The sequence below is a fragment of the Pelobates fuscus genome, chromosome 9 (genome assembly GCF_036172605.1).
Source record: "Pelobates fuscus isolate aPelFus1 chromosome 9, aPelFus1.pri, whole genome shotgun sequence".
Classification (NCBI taxonomy): domain Eukaryota; kingdom Metazoa; phylum Chordata; class Amphibia; order Anura; family Pelobatidae; genus Pelobates; species Pelobates fuscus.
Genome location: NC_086325.1, coordinates 167,193,333 through 167,214,324, shown reverse-complemented (window position 1 = coordinate 167,214,324; position 20,992 = coordinate 167,193,333). Strand labels below are relative to the sequence as shown.

At 44.3% G+C, this 20,992-nt stretch overlaps 1 protein-coding gene across 1 annotated transcript; it reads left to right on the top strand.

Moving 5' to 3' along the window:
- The first annotated feature begins 2,506 nt into the window (after positions 1–2,506).
- LOC134573344 (CCN family member 1-like) lies at positions 2,507–19,674 on the top strand. Its single transcript, XM_063433042.1, has 5 exons — positions 2,507–3,159; positions 11,289–11,502; positions 14,334–14,702; positions 15,991–16,184; positions 17,988–19,674. Exons 1-5 carry the CDS (start codon positions 3,091–3,093, stop codon positions 18,288–18,290), a joined length of 1,149 nt encoding a protein of 382 aa, XP_063289112.1. The 5' UTR covers positions 2,507–3,090; the 3' UTR covers positions 18,291–19,674.
- The last annotated feature ends 1,318 nt before the right edge of the window (positions 19,675–20,992 follow it).

Genomic DNA, 20,992 nt, shown 5'->3' with positions numbered 1-20,992 from the left:
GGTCTGGGTGTGGTGACCCCTTTTCTCAATGTATTGGTCTGGGTGTAATGACCCCTTTTCTCAATGTATTGGTCTGGGTGTAGTGACCCCTTTTCTCAATGTATTGGTCTGGATGTAGTGACCCCTTTTCTCAATGTATTGGTCTGGGTGTAGTGACCCCTTTTCTCAATGTATTGGTCTGGATGTAGTGACCCCTTTCCCAATATATTGGACCAGGTGTAATGACCCCTTTCCCAATATATTGGACCGGGTGTAATGACCCCATTTCTCAATGTATTGGTCTGAGTGTGGTGACCCCTTTTCTCAATGTATTGGTCTGGGTGTGGTGACCCCTTTTCTCAATATATTGGTCTGGGTGTGGTGACTCCTTTTCTCAATGTATTGGTCTGGGTGTAGTGACCCCTTTTCTCAATATATTGGTCTGGGTGTGGTGACTCCTTTTCTCAATGTATTGGTCTGGGTGTGGTGACCCCTTTTCTCAATGTATTGGTCTCGATGTGGTGACCCCTTTTCTCAATATATTGGTCTGGGTGTGGTGACCCCATTTCTCAATGTATTGGTCTGGGTGTGGTGACCCCTTTTCTCAATGTATTGGTCTGGGTGTAGTGACCCCTTTTCTCAATATATTGGTCTGGGTGTGGTGACTCCTTTTCTCAATGTATTGGTCTGGGTGTAGTGACCCCATTTCTCAATGTATTGGTCTGGGTGTGGTGACCCCTTTTCTCAATGTATTGGTCTGGGTGTAATGACCCCTTTTCTCAATGTATTGGTCTCGGTGTGGTGACCCCTTTTCTCAATGTATTGGTCTGGGTGTAGTGACCCCTTTTCTCAATGTATTGGTCTGGGTGTAGTGACCCCGTTTCTCAATGTATTGGTCTGGGTGTAATGACCCCTTTTCTCAATATATTGGTCTGGGTGTGGTGACCCCTTTTCTCAATGTATTGGTCTGGGTGTAATGACCCCTTTTCTCAATGTATTGGTCTGGGTGTGGTGACCCCTTTTCTCAATGTATTGGTCTCGGTGTGGTGACCCCTTTTCTCAATATATTGGTCTGGGTGTGGTGACTCCTTTTCTCAATGTATTGGTCTGGGTGTAGTGACCCCATTTCTCAATGTATTGGTCTGGGTGTGGTGACCCCTTTTCTCAATGTATTGGTCTGGGTGTAGTGACCCCTTTTCTCAATGTATTGGTCTCGGTGTAGTGACCCCTTTTCTCAATATATTGGTCTGGGTGTGGTGACTCCTTTTCTCAATGTATTGGTCTGGGTGTAGTGACCCCATTTCTCAATGTATTGGTCTGGGTGTGGTGACCCCTTTTCTCAATGTATTGGTCTGGGTGTAATGACCCCTTTTCTCAATGTATTGGTCTCGGTGTGGTGACCCCTTTTCTCAATGTATTGGTCTGGGTGTAGTGACCCCTTTTCTCAATGTATTGGTCTGGGTGTAGTGACCCCTTTTCTCAATATATTGGTCTGGGTGTGGTGACCCCTTTTCTCAATGTATTGGTCTGGGTGTAATGACCCCTTTTCTCAATGTATTGGTCTGGGTGTAGTGACCCCGTTTCTCAATGTATTGGTCTGGGTGTGGTGACCCCTTTTCTCAATGTATTGGTCTGGGTGTAGTGACCCCTTTTCTCAATGTATTGGTCTGGGTGTAGTGTCCCCTTTTCTCAATGTATTGGACCGGTTGTAGTGTCCCCTTTTCTCAATGTATTGGTCTGGGTGTAGTATCCCCTTTTATAAATGTAATACATAACAGATAATAATAAATATATCCAACAATGACAGGTGCATTCTGTGCTGAGGTATGTTGCCATAGATCCCATAAAAGATTTTAGATTGAATGAAGATCTGACTGTGTCCCTGAGGTTATTCCATAATTGCGGTGCTCTGTAGGAAAATGAGGATCGAGACGCTTTATTTTGTATTGCGGAATGCTAAATATAATATATATAATGAGTAGATATTATAGTATATATAATGTGCCCATATTACAGTAAAAAATAAAATATATATATATATATATAATGAATGGATATTGTAGTATATAATATATAAATAATGAATGGATACTATAGTATATAATATACTGTATATATAATGAGTGGATATTACATTACAGTATATTTTATATATATATATAATGAATGGATATATAATATACTGTATATATAATGAGTGGATATTACATTACAGTATATTTTATATATATATATATAATGAATGGATATATAATATACTGTATATATAATGAATGGATATTATAAATTAGATAGGCAGGCAGACAGGTAGAAGCCTTGGTCAGTGTGCATGCAGTACCCCCGGCCGCCTGTAGGTGGCGGAGTTGAGACTCGCTGCCAGGCTCCCGCTGGCTTTCTCTCAGTTGGTGCCAGTGACGTCTGCGATTCCCTAGAAATGGGGCGTGGCGTGCCCGGGACAGGGGGCGTGGCCGGGAAATGCCCTATATAAGGCAGGGAGCCTGGCAGAGTTTTTCAATGAACAGACTAGACTCGCAGGTGATCAGTGGCTCAGCCTAGCCTGACACCAGCTCAACCCCTGACACCCCCAAAACCTGACTGGGACCCCCAAACACTGACTGGGACCCCCAAACACTGACTGGGACCCCCAAACACTGACTGGGACCCCCAAACACTGACTGGGACCCCCAAACACTGACTGGGACCCCCAAACACTGACTGGGACCCCCAACACTGACTGAGGACCCTCAAACACTGACTGGGACCCCCAGATACTAACTGAGGACCCCCTAATACTGACTAAGGACCCCCTGATACTAACTGGGGACCCCCCAAAACCTGACTTGGACCCCCAAATACTGACTGAGGACCCCTGCCTTCCTGGAACAGAGTGAAGACCCTGAAGGAAAGACAGACAGACAGGGGGTTCTTTATATTGCAGACAGACAGACAGGGACTCTGTGTATTGCATTCAGACAAAGTACTTGCTCTGTGTATTGTAGACAGACAGACAGACAGACACTGTGAGTTGCAGACAGACAGACAGGGACTTTGTGAGTTGCAGACCCAGGACCCCCAGTGTTGACCCCCTGAATCTCCTGTGATTTTTGGACAATGTGTGGCTCTATGCTCTCTACCCACCTGCTGCTGGCTGCCCTCCTAGCCCTGGGCTCTGGGAAGTTGGTGAGTTATTTTTCTCCTTGTGAGATCTATTTGTGTCCCTTCCTTAATTAGCAAAGTGGCATTCACCGCTGGTCTGGGGGGGGGGGGGGGGGCAGGGGGGCTGGAGCTGGGATCTACTTTTTGGGACTCTACGGGTTAATATGTGACATTTATTGCGTTAGGCAACAATGTTTCTATTTTACAAGTTCTGTCATTGAATGAAATGGAGTCTGATTGCAAGCAGTATGTTCATGGACTGAAGAGCTTGCAATCTAGGACAGCTTTGTGGTTTTATTGCAGACAGTATATCCACCTGGATTGATGCCCCTCTGATCCCCCTAATATCCAGTGATAACCCTACTACCATAGCGCGTTCTACATGCAACTCCCCACGTGTGTCTTAGTAAATATTCATTGCATGCAAAATACTGTCTGAGCAAAGGTCTGTGTGACAAGCTGGACCCCTCTATTACTCCTCTGCTCTTACTGTGTGTAGTAATGGTCAGAAAATCAAACATTAACAGTTTGTTTTATGCCCCCCATCCTGGGCAGTGGTTGCCCCATGCCCCTAAGCCCGGGTTGCCCCATGCTACCCAGTCTGAGTACAGTTTGCCACATGACCCCATTCTGTATAGTGTATGCTCCATGCCACACATCCTGAGTGCACTTTTCCCCAATGCCAACCAGCTTTGGTAGGGTTTGCCCCATTTCATCCAGCCTTGGTAGTGTTTGCCCCATGCCACCCCAGTCTGAGTACAGTTTTCCCCATTTCACCCAGCCTGGGTAATGTTTGGCCCATGCGCCCCAGTCTCAGTAGAGTTTGCCCCATTTCATCCAGCCTTGGTAGTGTTTTCCCCATGCCACCCCAGTCTGAGTACAGTTTGCCCCATTTCACCCAGCCTTGGTAGGGTTTGCCCCATGCCACCCCAGTCTGAGTACAGTTTTCCCATTTCACCCAGCCTGGGTAATGTTTGCCCCATGCGCCCCAGTCTCAGTAGAGTTTGCCCCATTTCACCCAGCCTTGGTAGTGTTTGCCCCATGCCACCCCAGTCTCAGTAGAGTTTGCCCCATTTCACCCAGCCTGGATACTGTTTGCCCCATGCGCCCCAGTCTGTTCATCCCCATCATTGATTATATATCCTGGTGAACTCCTTGGAATATGTTATTGTGTTTGTGGTACTGAGCTGGTCTGCCCATGTCTTGCCCCCTTGCAGGGGTTAACTCTAATTCAGGGGTAAATTATACATTTTACTCAAGTATTGTGTTAATTAGACTGGTCCTCACTGAGTGCTGCGCTGTGCCTGCTCTGTGAAAATACAAAGAATTCCCCAAATCCAGGTAGCCGGGTCCAGCCAGGTTTTATATAGTCATAGCAGAATAAAGGGTTAAGGATTGGCAGTATGAGCATATATCGCAATTAGCCTCATGTGTGCTAGACCAGCAGGCATGGATTATATGCCCAAACAGCCTGGCACATACCTGGGCTTTAAATACAATTTCAGATTACCATTCTACAATGTCTTGCTGTGTAGCTCTGTCTGCTCACTGTATACAATGTGTGCCATACTGTGTGTGTGCTCACTGTATACAATGTGTGCCATACTGTGTGTGTGCTCACTGTATACAATGTGTGCCATACGGTGTGGGTGCTCACTGTATACAATGTGTGCCATACGGCGTGGGTGCTCACTGTATACAATGTGTGCCATACTGTGTGTGTGCTCACTGTATACAATGTGTGCCATACGGTGTGGGTGCTCACTGTATACAATGTGTGCCATACGGCGTGGGTGCTCACTGTATACAATGTGTGCCATACTGTGTGTGTGCTCACTGTATACAATGTGTGCCATACGGCGTGGGTGCTCACTGTATACAATGTGTGCCATACTGTGTGTGAGCTCACTGTATACAATGTGTGCCATACGGTGTGGGTGCTCACGGTATACAATGTGTGCCATACGGCGTGGGTGCTCACTGTATACAATGTGTGCCATACTGTGTGTGAGCTCACTGTATACAATGTGTGCCATACTGTGTGTGAGCTCACTGTATACAATGTGTGCCATACGGTGTGGGTGCTCACTGTATACAATGTGTGCCATACGGCGTGGGTGCTCACTGTATACAATGTGTGCCATACGGTGTGTGAGCTCACTGTATACAATGTGTGCCATACGGTGTGGGTGCTCACTGTATACAATGTGTGCCATACTGTGTGTGAGCTCACTGTATACAATGTGTGCCATACGGTGTGGGTGCTCACTGTATACAATGTGTGCCATACGGCGTGTGAGCTCACTGTATACAATGTGTGCCATACTGTGTGTGAGCTCACTGTATACAATGTGTGCCATACGGTGTGGGTGCTCACTGTATACAATGTGTGCCATACGGTGTGGGTGCTCACTGTATACAATGTGTGCCATACGGCGTGGGTGCTCACTGTATACAATGTGTGCCATACTGTGTGTGAGCTCACTGTATACAATGTGTGCCATGGCGTGTGAGCTCACTGTATACAATGTGTGCCATACGGTGTGGGTGCTCACTGTATACAATGTGTGCCATACGGCGTGTGAGCTCACTGTATACAATGTGTGCCATACGGCGTGTGAGCTCACTGTATACAATGTGTGCCATACGGCGTGTGAGCTCACTGTATACAATGTGTGCCATACGGCGTGTGAGCTCACTGTATACAATGTGTGCCATACGGCGTGGGTGCTCACTGTATACAATGTGTGCCATACGGCGTGGGTGCTCACTGTATACAATGTGTGCCATACGGTGTGGGTGCTCACTGTATACAATGTGTGCCATGGCGTGGGTGCTCACTGTATACAATGTGTGCCATACTGTGTGTGTGCTCACTGTATACAATGTGTGCCATACTGTGTGTGTGCGGCGTGGGTGCTCACTGTATACAATGTGTGCCATACTGTGTGTGAGCTCACTGTATACAATGTGTGCCATACGGCGTGTGAGCTCACTGTATACAATGTGTGCCATACTGTGTGTGAGCTCACTGTATACAATGTGTGCCATGGCGTGGGTGCTCACTGTATACAATGTGTGCCATGGCGTGTGAGCTGTTCAATTAGCATCTTCTGTGTGTGATTCCTGAGTTGTACAACACTGCTAAATATGTTGGTGCTTTATCATTGAAAGCTGTGAATACATGGATTTACAGTATTGGATTCATATTAAGACGCAGTCACAAATAGCAGTTAATGTACAGATTGCACAGCAAAGCCACAGCAAAGCCATCTACCAGTCAGGAAATCTGTGCCTTTAAATGATACTCTGGAAGTTTGTAAACAGTGTATCCCGGGGGATGCTGTTTTGGGATTCACGGCTGCCCCTTGGTGTTTTTTTTAATTCCGCCACTCCCCCTTGTCTGTGCACCCCTTCTCCTGTAAAGATCAAGTTTCCTGAGATTTTATTTCTCTCGCCCCCATCCCCCCTATCTGAATTTGCAGGAGGAAAACATCCCAGATCCCACATGGAAGTGACTAAATGTGGCGGCTGAGAGGAGGAGGGAGGGGGATCATGGGTCTGATACCATTTTTCCATTGCAAAGACTGCTCTGTGTGTAAAGCAGGGAAACAGGCGCCAAGTTTGGTGTTTACCCAAACGCTGCCCCCCCACCCCTCAGAGTATTGGTGATGGCTGCCCACCCCCCAAAGCACTGAAGACTGCTGCCCACCCCACTTACAGCACTGGCAACTGCTGCCCCCCACCCCTCAGATCTAGAGACTGCTGCCCCCCCCACGCCTCAGACCATTGGCGACCATTGTCCCCCCCCCCCCACCCCTTAGTCCATTGGTGACAACTGCACCCCCACCCCTCAGAGCACTGGCAACGGCTGCCCCCCACCACTCAGGCCCCCCATTGGTGACCGTAGTGTATTATAAAACTGTCTTTCATCGCCTGCCATTGACTAATGTTTTATTCTTATTAATGAGATGTTCCATAATGTGACCAAATGGGGCCCTCAGTGGATGGCTAGCCAGGCGTTATTCGAAGTTCCTTATTGATATGTATACAGGCGGTGTGCTGGCACAGGTCCGTGGGCACAAGGAGACCTTGGCAGCAGCTCCATTGATAAAAATGGAATGGCTTTAATTTCAGTCTGTGTCCCGCACTCCTAGGATTTAATGAAGGGGCAGATTTGGACACTATCGGGGTTTATTCTCTAAACTGTGAAGTGACAAAAACATTTTACACCAAAATAGTTGAGCTGGAAAATATTTGTGCTTTTTTTTATTTGTCTATTTTGGCATAAAAACTGCCATTTTCTTGTCAATTCTTCCCGTTCCCTGGTTTGATTGATCAATAAAAATAAACTAATGCACCACCTCTGAGCAGATTGACACAGGGGAAAGAACGATCGTAATGTTCCTCAAACGGTAAGTTGTGCCAGTTACCCATCTCATTGATTCTAGTCTGGGAGAATTGTGACGTTTGCTATGGTTTCCACTTGCGGTTCTCGTGTCTTTAAAAGTCTGCCATTGAACCCTGTCATGACTTTACTCTGCATTGCCTGAACATATCTGGCACGTGAGGATGAAGTCCCTTTGGTAACAGACATTTACTGGAATAATTCCCCAGGGATAATGCTGTATGGAATCTCTATATCATGTAGTGTAATTTGGGATATATTGGGATACGGGAGATTTAGCGCACTTTCGATGTATTCTTACATGCTCAGCCTACGTCCAGCTTGAGTGCTGCTCATTCTTGGACCACTGATGAAGTGTCCGTTTTCCCCTCACGTGCTGGGAAGCACGCAGTGTCCACGTGCAGGGGACGCCATGCTAGCTGTTGTAGGGACAGCAGGTGACAGCTGGTATACACAGTGTTGCATATTTTAGGATCTGTCTCAAGCTGTGAAGTTCATTCAACTATATTAGCTTTGCCATTGCCACACCTGCTGGAAGGCTATCCCATGCATTTCCAAACCATAAATATCTCCGTAATCTATTTGCTGCAAAGAATAGGTAGGACCAGCATCACTATTGATTTAATCCCAAAATACCTTAAGGTTTAAATGTTAAACCGTTTCAAAGATAATTCTTGACATGTTATGACCGGAACTGAGACGGTGACGGACCTACCTGAGATACCGGGACTGAGACGGACCTACCTGAGATACCGGGACTGAGACAGTGACGGACCTACCTGAGATGCCGGGGCTGAGACGGTGACGGACCTACCTGAGATGCCGGGGCTGAGACGGTGACTGACCTACCTGAGATGCCGGGGCTGAGACGGTGACTGACCTACCTGAGATGCCGGAGCTGAGACGGTGACTGACCTACCTGAGATGCCGGAGCTGAGACGGTGACTGACCTACCTGAGATGCCGGAGCTGAGACGGTGACTGACCTACCTGAGATGCCGGAGCTGAGACGGTGACTGACCTACCTGAGTTACCGGGGCTGAGACGGTGACTGACCTACCTGAGTTACTGGAGCTGAGACGGTGACTGACCTACCTGAGTTACTGGAGCTGAGACGGTGACTGACCTACCTGAGATACTGGGCTGACAGTGACTGAGTTACCGGGACTGAGACGGTGACTGACCTACCTGAGATACCGGGGCTGAGACGGTGACTGACCTACCTGAGTTTCCGGAGCTGAGACGGTGACTGACCTACCTGAGATACTGGGCTGACAGTGACTGAGTTACCGGGGCTGAGACGGTGACTGACCTACCTGAGATACCGGGTCTGAGACGGTGACTGACCTACCTGAGATACCGGGGCTGAGACGGTGACTGAACTACCTGGGATACTGAGACTAGGAAGGTGTGTGTACGGCTGTAATGAGTGCTTTGTACTGGGACCCAGGGTGCACATAATTCAGTCAGAGAATGTAAAGATTCACACCATAATGTTTTGTCATTACCCAGAAGTGCAGCGGTTCCCTCCATTGCATGACTGTTCTTCTGTCAGAGTCCGATAGTGACTGCTTCTGCAGGCGATACTGTTACTGGCCATCATTTCATTAAACCAGTTTCTGCTTTTTCGGTATTGATTAATATCTACCTTGGCTTAGTTGTCTCCCCCAGGTAAATCCACTGCAATGGAAAAGAGTTAGCTCTTATGTCCATTTCTCCTCTCACAGTTTATCTCGCCTAGAGACAGAATGTGACAAGCCTGATTTCTAACCCTATAAATGCGTTTATGCCATTGAGGAATCCAGGATGAACCCCACACATTTTGCATGCGCCTTATCCTGTTAAGCTTTGACAAGTACATGTAACAGGAGAGGTTAGTGACTGATTATTAGAAAGTTAGTCTCAGATCTCATTTCACACCGGCTGAACATGGCCGTCACTTAGGGTCAGTCATTTCCAGGGGCCACAGTTGACCCCTTTCTGAATGTCTTGTGCTGGTTTGGGAATAAAACAGCCGCTGCAGAACTTCTTTTTTAATCAACTTTTGTGACCCCGCCAAGCACTAAATTAAAGATGTAAAACAATCGCACAGCGCTGTCTGTAAAGCTTTCTGGTCAGTGAAGGCTCCGCTGGTGGATCTGCGGTTGTTCTTTAGCAGAGCGAGCGTCACAAACATAGCACTGTTTAGTACATCTCTCCCATACCGTATCTGGAGAAGACGAGAATCCAACCGTTTCCTGCACTGTGAACGCGTATCGCAGGTGAAATGCACAGAAAATGCCGTAGAGAAAAAGAAAAAACGAATCCACAAAAACACTTTCCTTAAAGTCGGTTTGTTTTATTTTTGAAGCCAGGACTGGAAAATGTGGTTTATGTCTCCTTAGACTGTTAATAATCCTTAGTATTTATAGATCTGACATTTTGCTTGAATTCCCTTTTTTTTAGATGCTATTTTTAATGAAAAGAACGTCGTAATTCAAGAAAATATTTGCCCCCTCTTTCTCTACCTTTCTGCTTTTTTTCCAAGAGTGAAGCAGTTATCACAACACACGCAGTGAAACGAGTCTCTGTTCAATCCCTGTCCAGTTCCTGACACTTTCGCCAAGTTTTAGGCGCTGCGCCCGTGACTCAGCTGGTCACATGACCTTTGTTTGTGTCAGTCTTGGCCGTCTACACAGGACTTAGCTGTAATTCGGCAAAGGGTTATAATTGTCAAGATTCGCATTACCCAGTCCTGTGACTTTCCGAAGACTCTTGATTTCATTCCATCTGTTGATTACCCAGCGTCCGTCTTTCACTGCGTCCTCTGTGACTGTTATGAGAAGTGGTGTTTGTTTTAACAATTGTGACTTGTAGTAAGTTTTTGCAACCAGCTTGCAAAATATTTGTTTTTAAAAAGAATAAGCTGACGCTCATATTCAACATTTTTGCGTACTTGTGCTACTATGCCAGTCAGGGGTTTGGAGCAGGAGGAACCCAATATGCAGAACAATGAAGAAGCCAAAGACATGGTCAGTCAGAAGGTAAGGTCAGTCCAGGCAGCGAAGATTCTCAAGTGAAATAACACACGGTTTAGAATACCAGGAACCAGTAAGACTAGGGATAACTGGACTCGTGAACTCCAGAACTTTATGCACGCAACTGAGTACTGAGGTGTGCTGCAGGGAGTATTAAATAGGTGGGGGAAGCACCCCCTCCCCATGCCATGCCTCTCTCATATTTCCCCAAACTGCTCTGCCCCTTTCTTGCTAAGGCGCAGTGTGCGCGGCACGCAATTTGTTTAGCAGGTCTAGAGATTCGAACCGACATGCCACGATTCAGGCACCATCCGATACGCTGAAAAGGCGAAGAGGTTGGAGGTTTCGTCAAATGCCCACATGGCAACCTCGGAGCCGGGGAGGTTCGTAGCGAGTAGCAGCCAGCCACGCGGGAGCAGCGCAAGTAGAATTCCTGAAAATGCCAGAGATACAATCTCTGTGTATAAGATAATTGGTTAATTAGAATCCCTTGGAATGACCAGCCTTGTTTTGTGGTTATCATTCAATGATACAATGTATGTGATTAAACTATGATTTAGCGGGTATTATTAATCCAAAAAGGGTGTTTTACACTCCCCATGTGCAGACAAAGATATGTTACCAATAAAGCAAATTCTAAAATAAACTCACCCAACACAACAGAAAATGTGAATTTAGAAATCTGGTGTTTTTCCAAATAATAACAATTCTACATTATTCTCCCTACAGATGGAGTCTGCTTGCCCAACAACCTGTATCTGTCCAAAAGAGGTTCCATTGTGCCGACCTGGCACCAGCCTAGTGACCGACGTGTGCGGCTGCTGTAAAGTTTGTGCCAGACAATACAACCAGGATTGTGATTGGAATAACCCATGTGACCATATCAAAGGCTTAAACTGTGACTTTGGAGCAGATCCTTCGTCTACCAAGGGCATCTGTCGAGGTGAGTGCTCCGCACTACAGCTTATACACAATTCTTAACTTTAGCATTCAAATTGTATGAGAGAAGAAGGCCGAATTATATCTCACAGATATTAGATATTAGTTTCTCTATTCCTTGCGTGGCAGCTAATGCATGGATCACATTGTTTTTTGCTTTGTCTGCAAATTAACATTTATTACAATGCCGAGCACAACACCCAACAGCGAAGACCTGTATCGTGACTTGTGGAAAGTTTATTTTGGGAATCCAGGCGAAGCATTGTTAGGATAGCGCAAATAAAATGTCAGGCAGCATTGTGGTGTGGTAGCACTGCATTCGAACACCGGCCTCATTACTGCAACGTTCGTAATTACTCCAGTTTAAATCTCACTGTTCTGGTTTTCTGGGTTCTTGGAGAGAGTGTTGGCTGGAACTTAGGGTTGAGTACTCTCCTTCGAGTGACAGAGTGTTACTTCTGTCATTCTCAGTCCGCTGAAAATAATGCCATTTTAAGTAGCACTATAAACGTGACCCATCTGACATCAGCCTCAATTTAATATTTTTCGATAAGCTTTTCAAATAATTTTATATTTTTGGATACAAAATAATAAATTTTAAGATATTAAAACAAAACAAAACAAAAAATCACATTTAAAAAATATATCCCTATATTAAGAAATATAAAACTGTAATAATTTGTAAAGCTTATCCCAAAATATAAAATCAAGGTCATGGTTTTTGTATCCTAAGCATCATGAGAAGTGTCAGGCGTGCCAAGTTTACATCAATCAACTCATTTCGAGAAACGTGTTGTAACAAAGTATCCTTAGACTGACCAGTCAATTGTTCAGGGCCCGGACGCCTCCTATCCCGGAAGCCTGGAATTACTATAGATGCAGCATGTGGCCTGTTTAGGCTATATAACTACATAATAAACAGAACATTTACAGGAAAGGAACATCTTCTAAATAAATGCAGACGGACGTTCTCCGCAGGGTTTTATACCCACTTTATATTATGAGCCAACTGGTCAGACACCATGTTGAGACACCAAGCTTTAGACTTAACATGACCCTAAAACTCTCTATGGAAGTTTCCTGGTGAAGCTGGATGGGGGGTTTGCGAGGAATGAGTACAGTCGGATGGCTTCAGGGGTAAATCCACCCCTCGCTCTATGGAGAGCTGACAGCGCTTTGCAGTTAACGCCAGATCAGGTTTTGCGGACGCCCAGTAATGGTTGCCATCCATGAAATATGATAATCTACCATCCAGAGAGGTAATTATGTGGAACTAGATCCTCCTAGTTAGACCTGTAGCAGGGCTCATTATTTCGGCTTGGCCGGTGACCCAGATCAGGGTGTAATCATATTAAGACACACCGTTAACCTTTACCCATCATAATGAATTTGTCTGAGCTTGAAGTGCCGCTGGGCCGTGGCTGGCATTTGGCGTGCCTTTTGGCACTGGCTGGGTTGTTTTTCAGTAAGTTATTCATGCACCTGGCAGTCTTGCTTTATAGACACTTTATCGTCTGTCTGGAGATGCCCTTCCCCCATCAGTAAACAGGACACTAGCTTGGCAAACATACAGCCCAGGATGGCTAGTCGTGAGATTTACTATCGATAAGTGTCAGGGACCGATTTACAGGTCAGGCGCCTGGAGGCACAAAATTCTAAGGAGCCCCCTGCACCACAACTTAAAATTAAGGTAGATAAAGAATAATTCATATATTAACTGGACATCGCAGGTCTACAAAAAACAAACGTGTATATATGTGGATATTTCTGCTCTAATTGTAATACATTGTGCTTGAATCTGAGTATAGTGAGTGGATGAAGCTGTGTAAATGAATGCAGGGTTATTGATACTATTAGAAGTGGTTATGGTAAATGGGGATTCATGTTAGAGAGGTTAATGTCAGTTATATCACAGGGTGTTTAGTGTTGATAATATTAACAGCATGAGAGGGGTTACCGTTCTATTATATGTATAAAGTACTCACCCTCCTGTATCTTGTATAGTCCAGTCCGCTTGGTGATGTTTGAGACAATGGAGGAGCAGGGATAGCACTGAGTTTTACACCCTCTATAACTGTTCCTGCAGGTCTGCTATCAAGGCTGGGTGCACTACAGAGGACATAGGGCAAGGTTCCTGGTTCTTACCTCACCACCAGCCTATTTAAATTCAATATGACACATTAGAAGTACTGAAATCAGAAGCCCCCTAGTGGTACGATGCTGGTAGGCTGTCGCCTGCTCTGCCTCCGTGAGAAGTGTCATAGTGCCCTGCATACATCGTGGGGAGATTTCTTGATTTATTTGTGTCCATGAGAAATGCCAGTCAATATTGGTTAAATCAGGCGAGCTGGGCACTCCTGTAGTCTGGAATGTTATGAGTATTCGTTGCAGATGGGATAGTAACAATGTAACAAAAATCTAGAAGCTCTGATGACCGGATTGATTTTTTTATTCTGTAATGTACTGCTTGCCTTACAATGTTTATTGTGGAGTCATCCAGAATGGGAGTGATAGCCAGCCCTGATCTATTTGGGATGTGATATTGGGCTCCACTGATTCATTGTTTGTGGAACTTGGCATACTTAGTGTTGTGGGCAGAGGGGCATGTTCAATGAGCTAATGTTGGGTAGCGTACCCATTATCTGTTCTGACGTGGACTCTATGAGTAGTGATACTCCGTATAAAGGATACATCTCCAATGGTTGGCTTTGGTGATGGACATTCTGATACTAGAGATATTTAATTACTCTCCAGTCCATGAATAACTTTGGTATTGAGTTGGTTTTGCTTTTCTAGAAAGCTCTTTAAGTAAACCCAATATTCTTCTTTCTCCAGCAAAATCAGAGGGCCGACCATGTGAATTCTTTGGGGAGATCCACCAGAATGGGGAGAACTTTCAACCCAACTGCAAACACCAGTGTACCTGCATGGACGGGGTAGTCGGCTGCATGCCCCTCTGCCCACAAGAAATGGCACTACCTAGCATTGACTGCACCAACCCCAGGTTGGCCAAGGTGCCAGGACAATGTTGCGAAGAATGGATCTGTGACAGCAACCACATATCGGAAGACTCTAGCGATACCACTGGAGACGTAGATGACCCTTTAAGGTCATCTGAAGAGATTGAAGAACAGACAGACGTGGAGCCTGTGTCTAGCAACGAGCTGATAAGTTTGGTTCGAAATGGATTCAAGGTGGAGATGGGTAAGTTCTTTGAATTCTGAATGTCTTTTCCCCTACCATTCATTATGATGTTGTGTGTGTACTTTGAATTCTGTCTGACAACAAGCTCCTAGTGTGACACGGGGGAAGGAGATCACAGTAGACAAGTCACATAACACATTCCAGAGATGGCACTGAGTATTTGCTGGTGTCTTCCTTACGGCACACATGGTGGAGGAATCTCCTTGTTGTTTTTCTCAGTGATTCTCTTGTACTCAAAGTCAACTTGAACTTAACATATTGAAGGCTATACCGCCGGCAGTCCAGCACATTGTCTGGCCATCCTAAATCTACTGATTGCATCCAGGGTTCGTAATTACTCAGAATGCATAAAACCACATTCTGATCCACTAAGGTAGGATTTGCTCAGACTTTCACCATTCAGATGGCGCATTCTATTACCTGCGATCACCACTGAGAGGCCGTTTGCCAGTTAATGCCAGTGAAAGGAACTATTAAATTGGCATATTCTCCTCCTGTTCACGGGACGGGCAAGGGTAAAGAAGAGATGGAAGGTTTTTGGGGGGTTTTGTTCCAAGGTCGAGGGAACAACTTATAATCCGCACACACAGTACTATACTAGGATCCCCCTGAAAGGGGAGAAGAATAAGACTGGGATTAAATGTAAGCTGGCATTGTCACTAATGCATATATCAGTGAGGGCTAACCTTGACACCATAAATGGTTTCTGGACTACATTTCCCATGATGCTCAGCTAGCTTTTAAAATCTAAAAGCTAGCTGAGCATTCTGGGAAATGTAGTCCAGGTGTCAAGGTTAGCCATCACTGGCATGGACTTTCATTTATTCACAATTGGTGGATTTTGTGAATGATCAAATATAACTGAAATAAAGACAAAATACACTGAGATCCTGCCAGCTCTCTGGTGCCTCCTGGGTAAATTCTGCCAATTGCTGTCTGCGTGGTGGTGGGGCGTGCCAGTATCTCGGACACCTTAAGGATTGTTTCATTAAAAACCAAGGATCGTTGCAGAATGCATCTTACATTTATTAGTTACCGTTTTTAAGGAAATTTGCTGCCATATTTCTCTTTCTGCATATTAGAATAATTTTTTCCCAAGGCCAGCTGTGATTGTCATTGATTTGGGTGGGTGATCTTTAGGCACAAAATACAAATTAAGTCCACGTGCTTCTGAGTAATTTAAGAATGATTTCTGGGCACAAACATTAACGCATTGAAGTATTCTGTCATTGTACAGTGTTTGGTAACAACGTCACATTAATCTTGTGTCTCCTGTGCTTCCATATAGGTCTCGCCCCACATCCACAACCAGGAAAATTACGGTGTGCCATTCAGACTACAGAATGGTCCCAGTGCTCAAAATCATGTGGTATTGGCATGTCTACCAGGGTCACCAATGATAACCCTCACTGCAAGCTAATGAAGGAGACCCGACTGTGCCAGATCCGCCCCTGCAAAGACCCCTTCCCCAGCAAACCCAAGGTACGCTTGATCTGTGACATTTTTACATTTATTTACCAGTAATCTGGACGCGCTATGCTGTGGCCCACACTGTCCACTTATGCAAACACTGAATCATGAATTCTTCTGAATTAGACCTCTTTCTTGTGGGTGCAAAAAATTAAGGAATTAATAGAGCCACCAGCACAATAATTACAACAAGGGCCCATATTTTTAGAGAATTAAGGGGGTGTGTATGTGTTCAGTTTTATTGCTGGCCACAGCTTGAACTATTAAAGCTATCCACGTAAACGCACAAAATACATCATGGCGCTTCTGCACCCATTTATGCATTTCATCTATAGATTTCAATGAAACTGAATTAATTTATTGCACAAAATTCCCATATGGGTTGTTCCTGCCATTACAAATATGGCAGCCCTCTTTAATGACTGATTGTTTTACTTTGTCGTTTGCTGATACACATGCTGGGGATTTAGTTAATCCTGGTCAACTTTTTTATATAGTGGGCTTCCTAAAGTCATTTCTAGCCTTGCAAAATGGAAGCGTAGGGCATCTGATAACTATAGCGTGTTAAACTAGAAAAGCTACAATTTCTGGGGAAATTGTGTGAAGTGTTCTTGCCTCCACCAGTAGTCTACAACTGGAGTGGGCGGAGTAACTGTTATTATTTATTTATATAGCACATTTAATTGCAACGTTGTTGCCCAAAGTGCTTCACAGTTACATTAAAACATACAGTGATAAAAACATTAGCAGGTGCAAAAGGCCCTGTCTATGACATCACTTGCTGCCTGGCACAGGTCAGAGTATTTTGGTGGTTGCCATCTTCAAATGGTCGTATTTTAAAAACTATAAATCCTACAGTGAAGAGCTTTATATTGTGAGAATCACAAGACCAAGACCTACATGCTTGATGCATAGTATGTCTCTGAAATATTAACAATGAAGGCACAGTCGCAGTTTAGAAATTGAGCTTTGCAGAGTGGAGTTTCAATGAATGTCAATGGACTGCGTGAGTTGCAAACAAATGGTCATATTGTGAAAACTATAAGGACTATGGCTTAGCTGTGGACATTTTTAGTGGCAGCAGGGATAGCTGAACGTTTTGATATAAGATTTGTGTAGGTGGGCCTGAAAATGAGGGAGTGGTGGCAGTTTAGAAATCATGTCCTGATTTTTCAGCTTTTGCCAGCTCCCACTCTAGCTTTGCCATTCATTCCTATGGGACAAATTTCGCCACAAGAACGACGATATTCCGTGAAGCATTCGGCGAAACGTTCCACAAAGTAATAGCAATCCGATCGGGAACAATCTGCACGTTTTGGTAAATTTTTGTCTATGTAGTGTAAAAACTGTGGGAGGAGTTAGGGTGGCAAAATTGGCTATAATAATATATATGTGAGATAACATTAAGTGGTCTTGCTATGCAAGAACACTTAATAATGGCTTTTAGCAAGGGCGAAGATTTTCTGGCTCAGAGCAAGAGATGGCAGTGGTACCAGGGAGTGAAAATCCAGAGCAATGAAGGATAAATTGTGGAATGAGATACGGATATTTTTGCCAGGTAGAGCCTGACAATTAAATTAAGATGTCAGGGACGTTGACATCTGAAACACAAAGTAACTGGCGAAGGTGTGAGCTTTGGCAAGTACTCACGTATTTTGGACAATAACAAGTTTTTAGGGAGCCGTTCATATTATTGAAGGTTTGATTAAAGAAAACCGTTATTTAACGCAGTAGTTGTTGGAGGAACGATTAGGCGATATTGTTGCGCTCGGGTTTTGTATTTATTTCATTTTGTTCTGTTTTGTTTTTTTCCAGAATGGGAAGAAATGCACCAGGACCAAGAAGGCCAAACAAGCTGTTCACTTCACGTACGCAGGCTGCACCAGCGTACGGCGGTACAAACCGCACTACTGTGGCTCTTGTACCGATGGACGGTGTTGCATCCCCTCCAAGACACGGACAATGCGTGTCCGCTTCCGCTGTGAGGATGGAGACACTTTCCAGAAGAGTATGATGTGGGTGGAAAAGTGCAGATGTCACCAAAACTGCCCTTATCACAGCGAGTTGTCTTACCCTCACTATCGATTACACAATGACATTCACAAGTTCACAGACTGAGGAGCAAGCTCGGTTTTATCGGACAAATTGGTCGGAGACCATGGGAGTTGGCTCCACAACCCTAGAACAATTTCCACCATGTGGTCCAGCCAGCAGCTATTGGAAGGGACCTAATACTGGAGAGAAATTGTGTTTGCACGGAGACGCATCCATGTGGTCTAGAGTTAACCATACATTACCACTGACACTCCTACAAACGAGTCAAGACGGAAAAGATTTGGATGCACGTCATGGGCTTAGTGAAAGTCAAGATGGGGTAATGAGAATCCACCATGCAGTATTACACAAACGCCACCCAAGTGGAATAACTAAATTGACCAGAGGCCTGATGTGCTTGCTGCATGATTCCCAAATTTAAGATAGAATTGAGGTATTTGTTAGGTCAATAGGAGCAGAAGCAATAGGAATATGAAAAGGTTATTTGCTCCCCTGTAGATATGCTAGCAGACAGCCAAGGTATAGGCTTTATGTCCCTGGGTAGTGGAGAATGGATGATTACTTTTTATTTTTGTTACCTAACGTAGCTTGGATGTAGTTTGTTTGAGTAGCAGGACAGAGTGCCCTGTGATTGTTTGCGTGCCTCCTTCTTTGCCCTATTACTGTGCAAGGGAGGTCTCTTGGTAAAGACCAAAGTCCAATATCCGTGTAGAAATCCTACCAAATAGAGTTCTCAGTACTGAGATGTTGGACTTTCCTGTATCTGTGACACACTGGTGTGGTACTAACTTCACCAGTTATTAAATGGAGTAGTTTGAGTCACATCTAATTCGTGCAGAAGATGGAATCTGAGTCCAAGTCTTGAAAGTATCTCCTCAACGAGGGTGTCCTGCAACTCCGGGTTTCAGTGGTGAGCATGTAGGTCACAAGTTCCTTTATCTTTAGCCAATGGACCTTGGAATTGTAATTCAATGTTAACGGCCCAATACCTTTTGAAGAATTGTGATAGTTCATTAGACCTTTCTCCATGTATTATTGTGGATTTGTAGCAGAGTTAGATTGGTGGGAAAAAAAAACAGCTGGCTTCTTTGCCAGAGTGGGTTTAGGAACACATCTACTAAGGATTGAGTAGGTAGAGTTGCCATTTGCAAAAATAAAAATCTCAAACCTCAAAATACATTTTAAAATCTAACATAAGATCTTCATGGACCGCCTGTATTCACAAGGTCTGTTTGCCACAAATGTACTTAGTCACCGTTTCAAACACCCATGGTACTTTCAGTATCATTACTATGGTCTGATTTATAGAAGAGGATCATAGGGAAATTGTTAAACTGTTTATGTGCTGGGTTAAAAAAAAAATGCTCTTAACTCCAATGTGACAGATCCTCTCCAAACAAACCGTTAATGTGCCTTAACGTGTGTCAATAAAACTCTGGATCAATTATTGAACTGTTCATGGGATTTTACAGACACGAGATGGAAGGGTTAACGGTTCATGCACTGCCCAAATTTAAGATGTGTATATAATATATAAATAGAGATATATATATATATTTTTTAACTTGCCGTTCAGCAATATTTGCTGCCCATAGAGGCAAATGCTTTGTTTTATTTTAAACGTCTATAATAAAATTATAGTCTCTCTCTGTTTTTGTGGGTCTTGTTAATGCTGGTTTTCTTGGGTGGGAACCCCCTTCCCCTACCTCCCCCCCCCTCCCCCCCCCAATGAAGGGAAGAAATGTTTCAATGTTTTGTGGGGTTTTTGTTCATTAAATTGAGGACTTTGTCTCCGATTGTTCGTGTTCTAGCATGTGAAAGACATTGTATGTATTTAAAGCCTTTGTAACTGTGAGTTTAATATATAAATTCATTCATGTCTCGACAGTATTCTGAGCTTTTATATAATAAATAATAAATATGGACATGAGAGTGGATCCCGTGTCTTTGTAGATAATGAGGTGCTGCTTTCTGGGGTCTTTTGGATAATCCCACTTGGAAACTGGTTCATTGGCTTCAGTACATCTCAATGTTTTATCTTTTTTTTTTTATTATTATTGCCATTTATATAGCGCTAACGAATTCCGTAGCGCTTTACAATATTATAGGAGGGGGAGCTTTAAAAATAAATGAGACCATTACAAAATATTACTGGAATAGGATGAAATGGGCCCTGCTCAAACTAGCTTACAGTCTATAGGGTTTAATGAATAATCCCCTGAAGGTAGGCACCCCGGGGGTCGATATCAGAAACAGTCTGCCATTTGCAATACAACCCTATGATCCTCCATTGCCATATACTAGTAACTAAACGGTAATCTCATTAATTATGCTGTCAGTAAAAGGAAATTTAAGACGGCTCCACAATTGCCTTGAGAGGAGTATTTTCCACAATATCTTAAGGGAAGTATTTGCAAGATGTGTCAAATCAGATATGTATGCTTCTTATTTCATGCTTTGCTTCATACCTGCCAAGTGTCCCTATTTAGGATGGACAGTCCCTCTTTTTTACCAAATCTCTCGGTCCCTCTTTTCTCTCCTAATGTCCCCTTTTTCTAGGAGCTCCATATTGTTGGTGTGTCTAACAGAGCTCCACAGCAATAATACTCCCAGTAATGTGCCTGAGTGTATAGCAGAGCTCCACAGCAATAATACTCCCAGTAATGTGCCTGAGTGTATAACAGAGCTCCACGGCAATAATACTCCCAGTAATGTGTCTGAGGGTATAACAGAGCTCCACAGCAATAATACTCCCAGTAATGTGC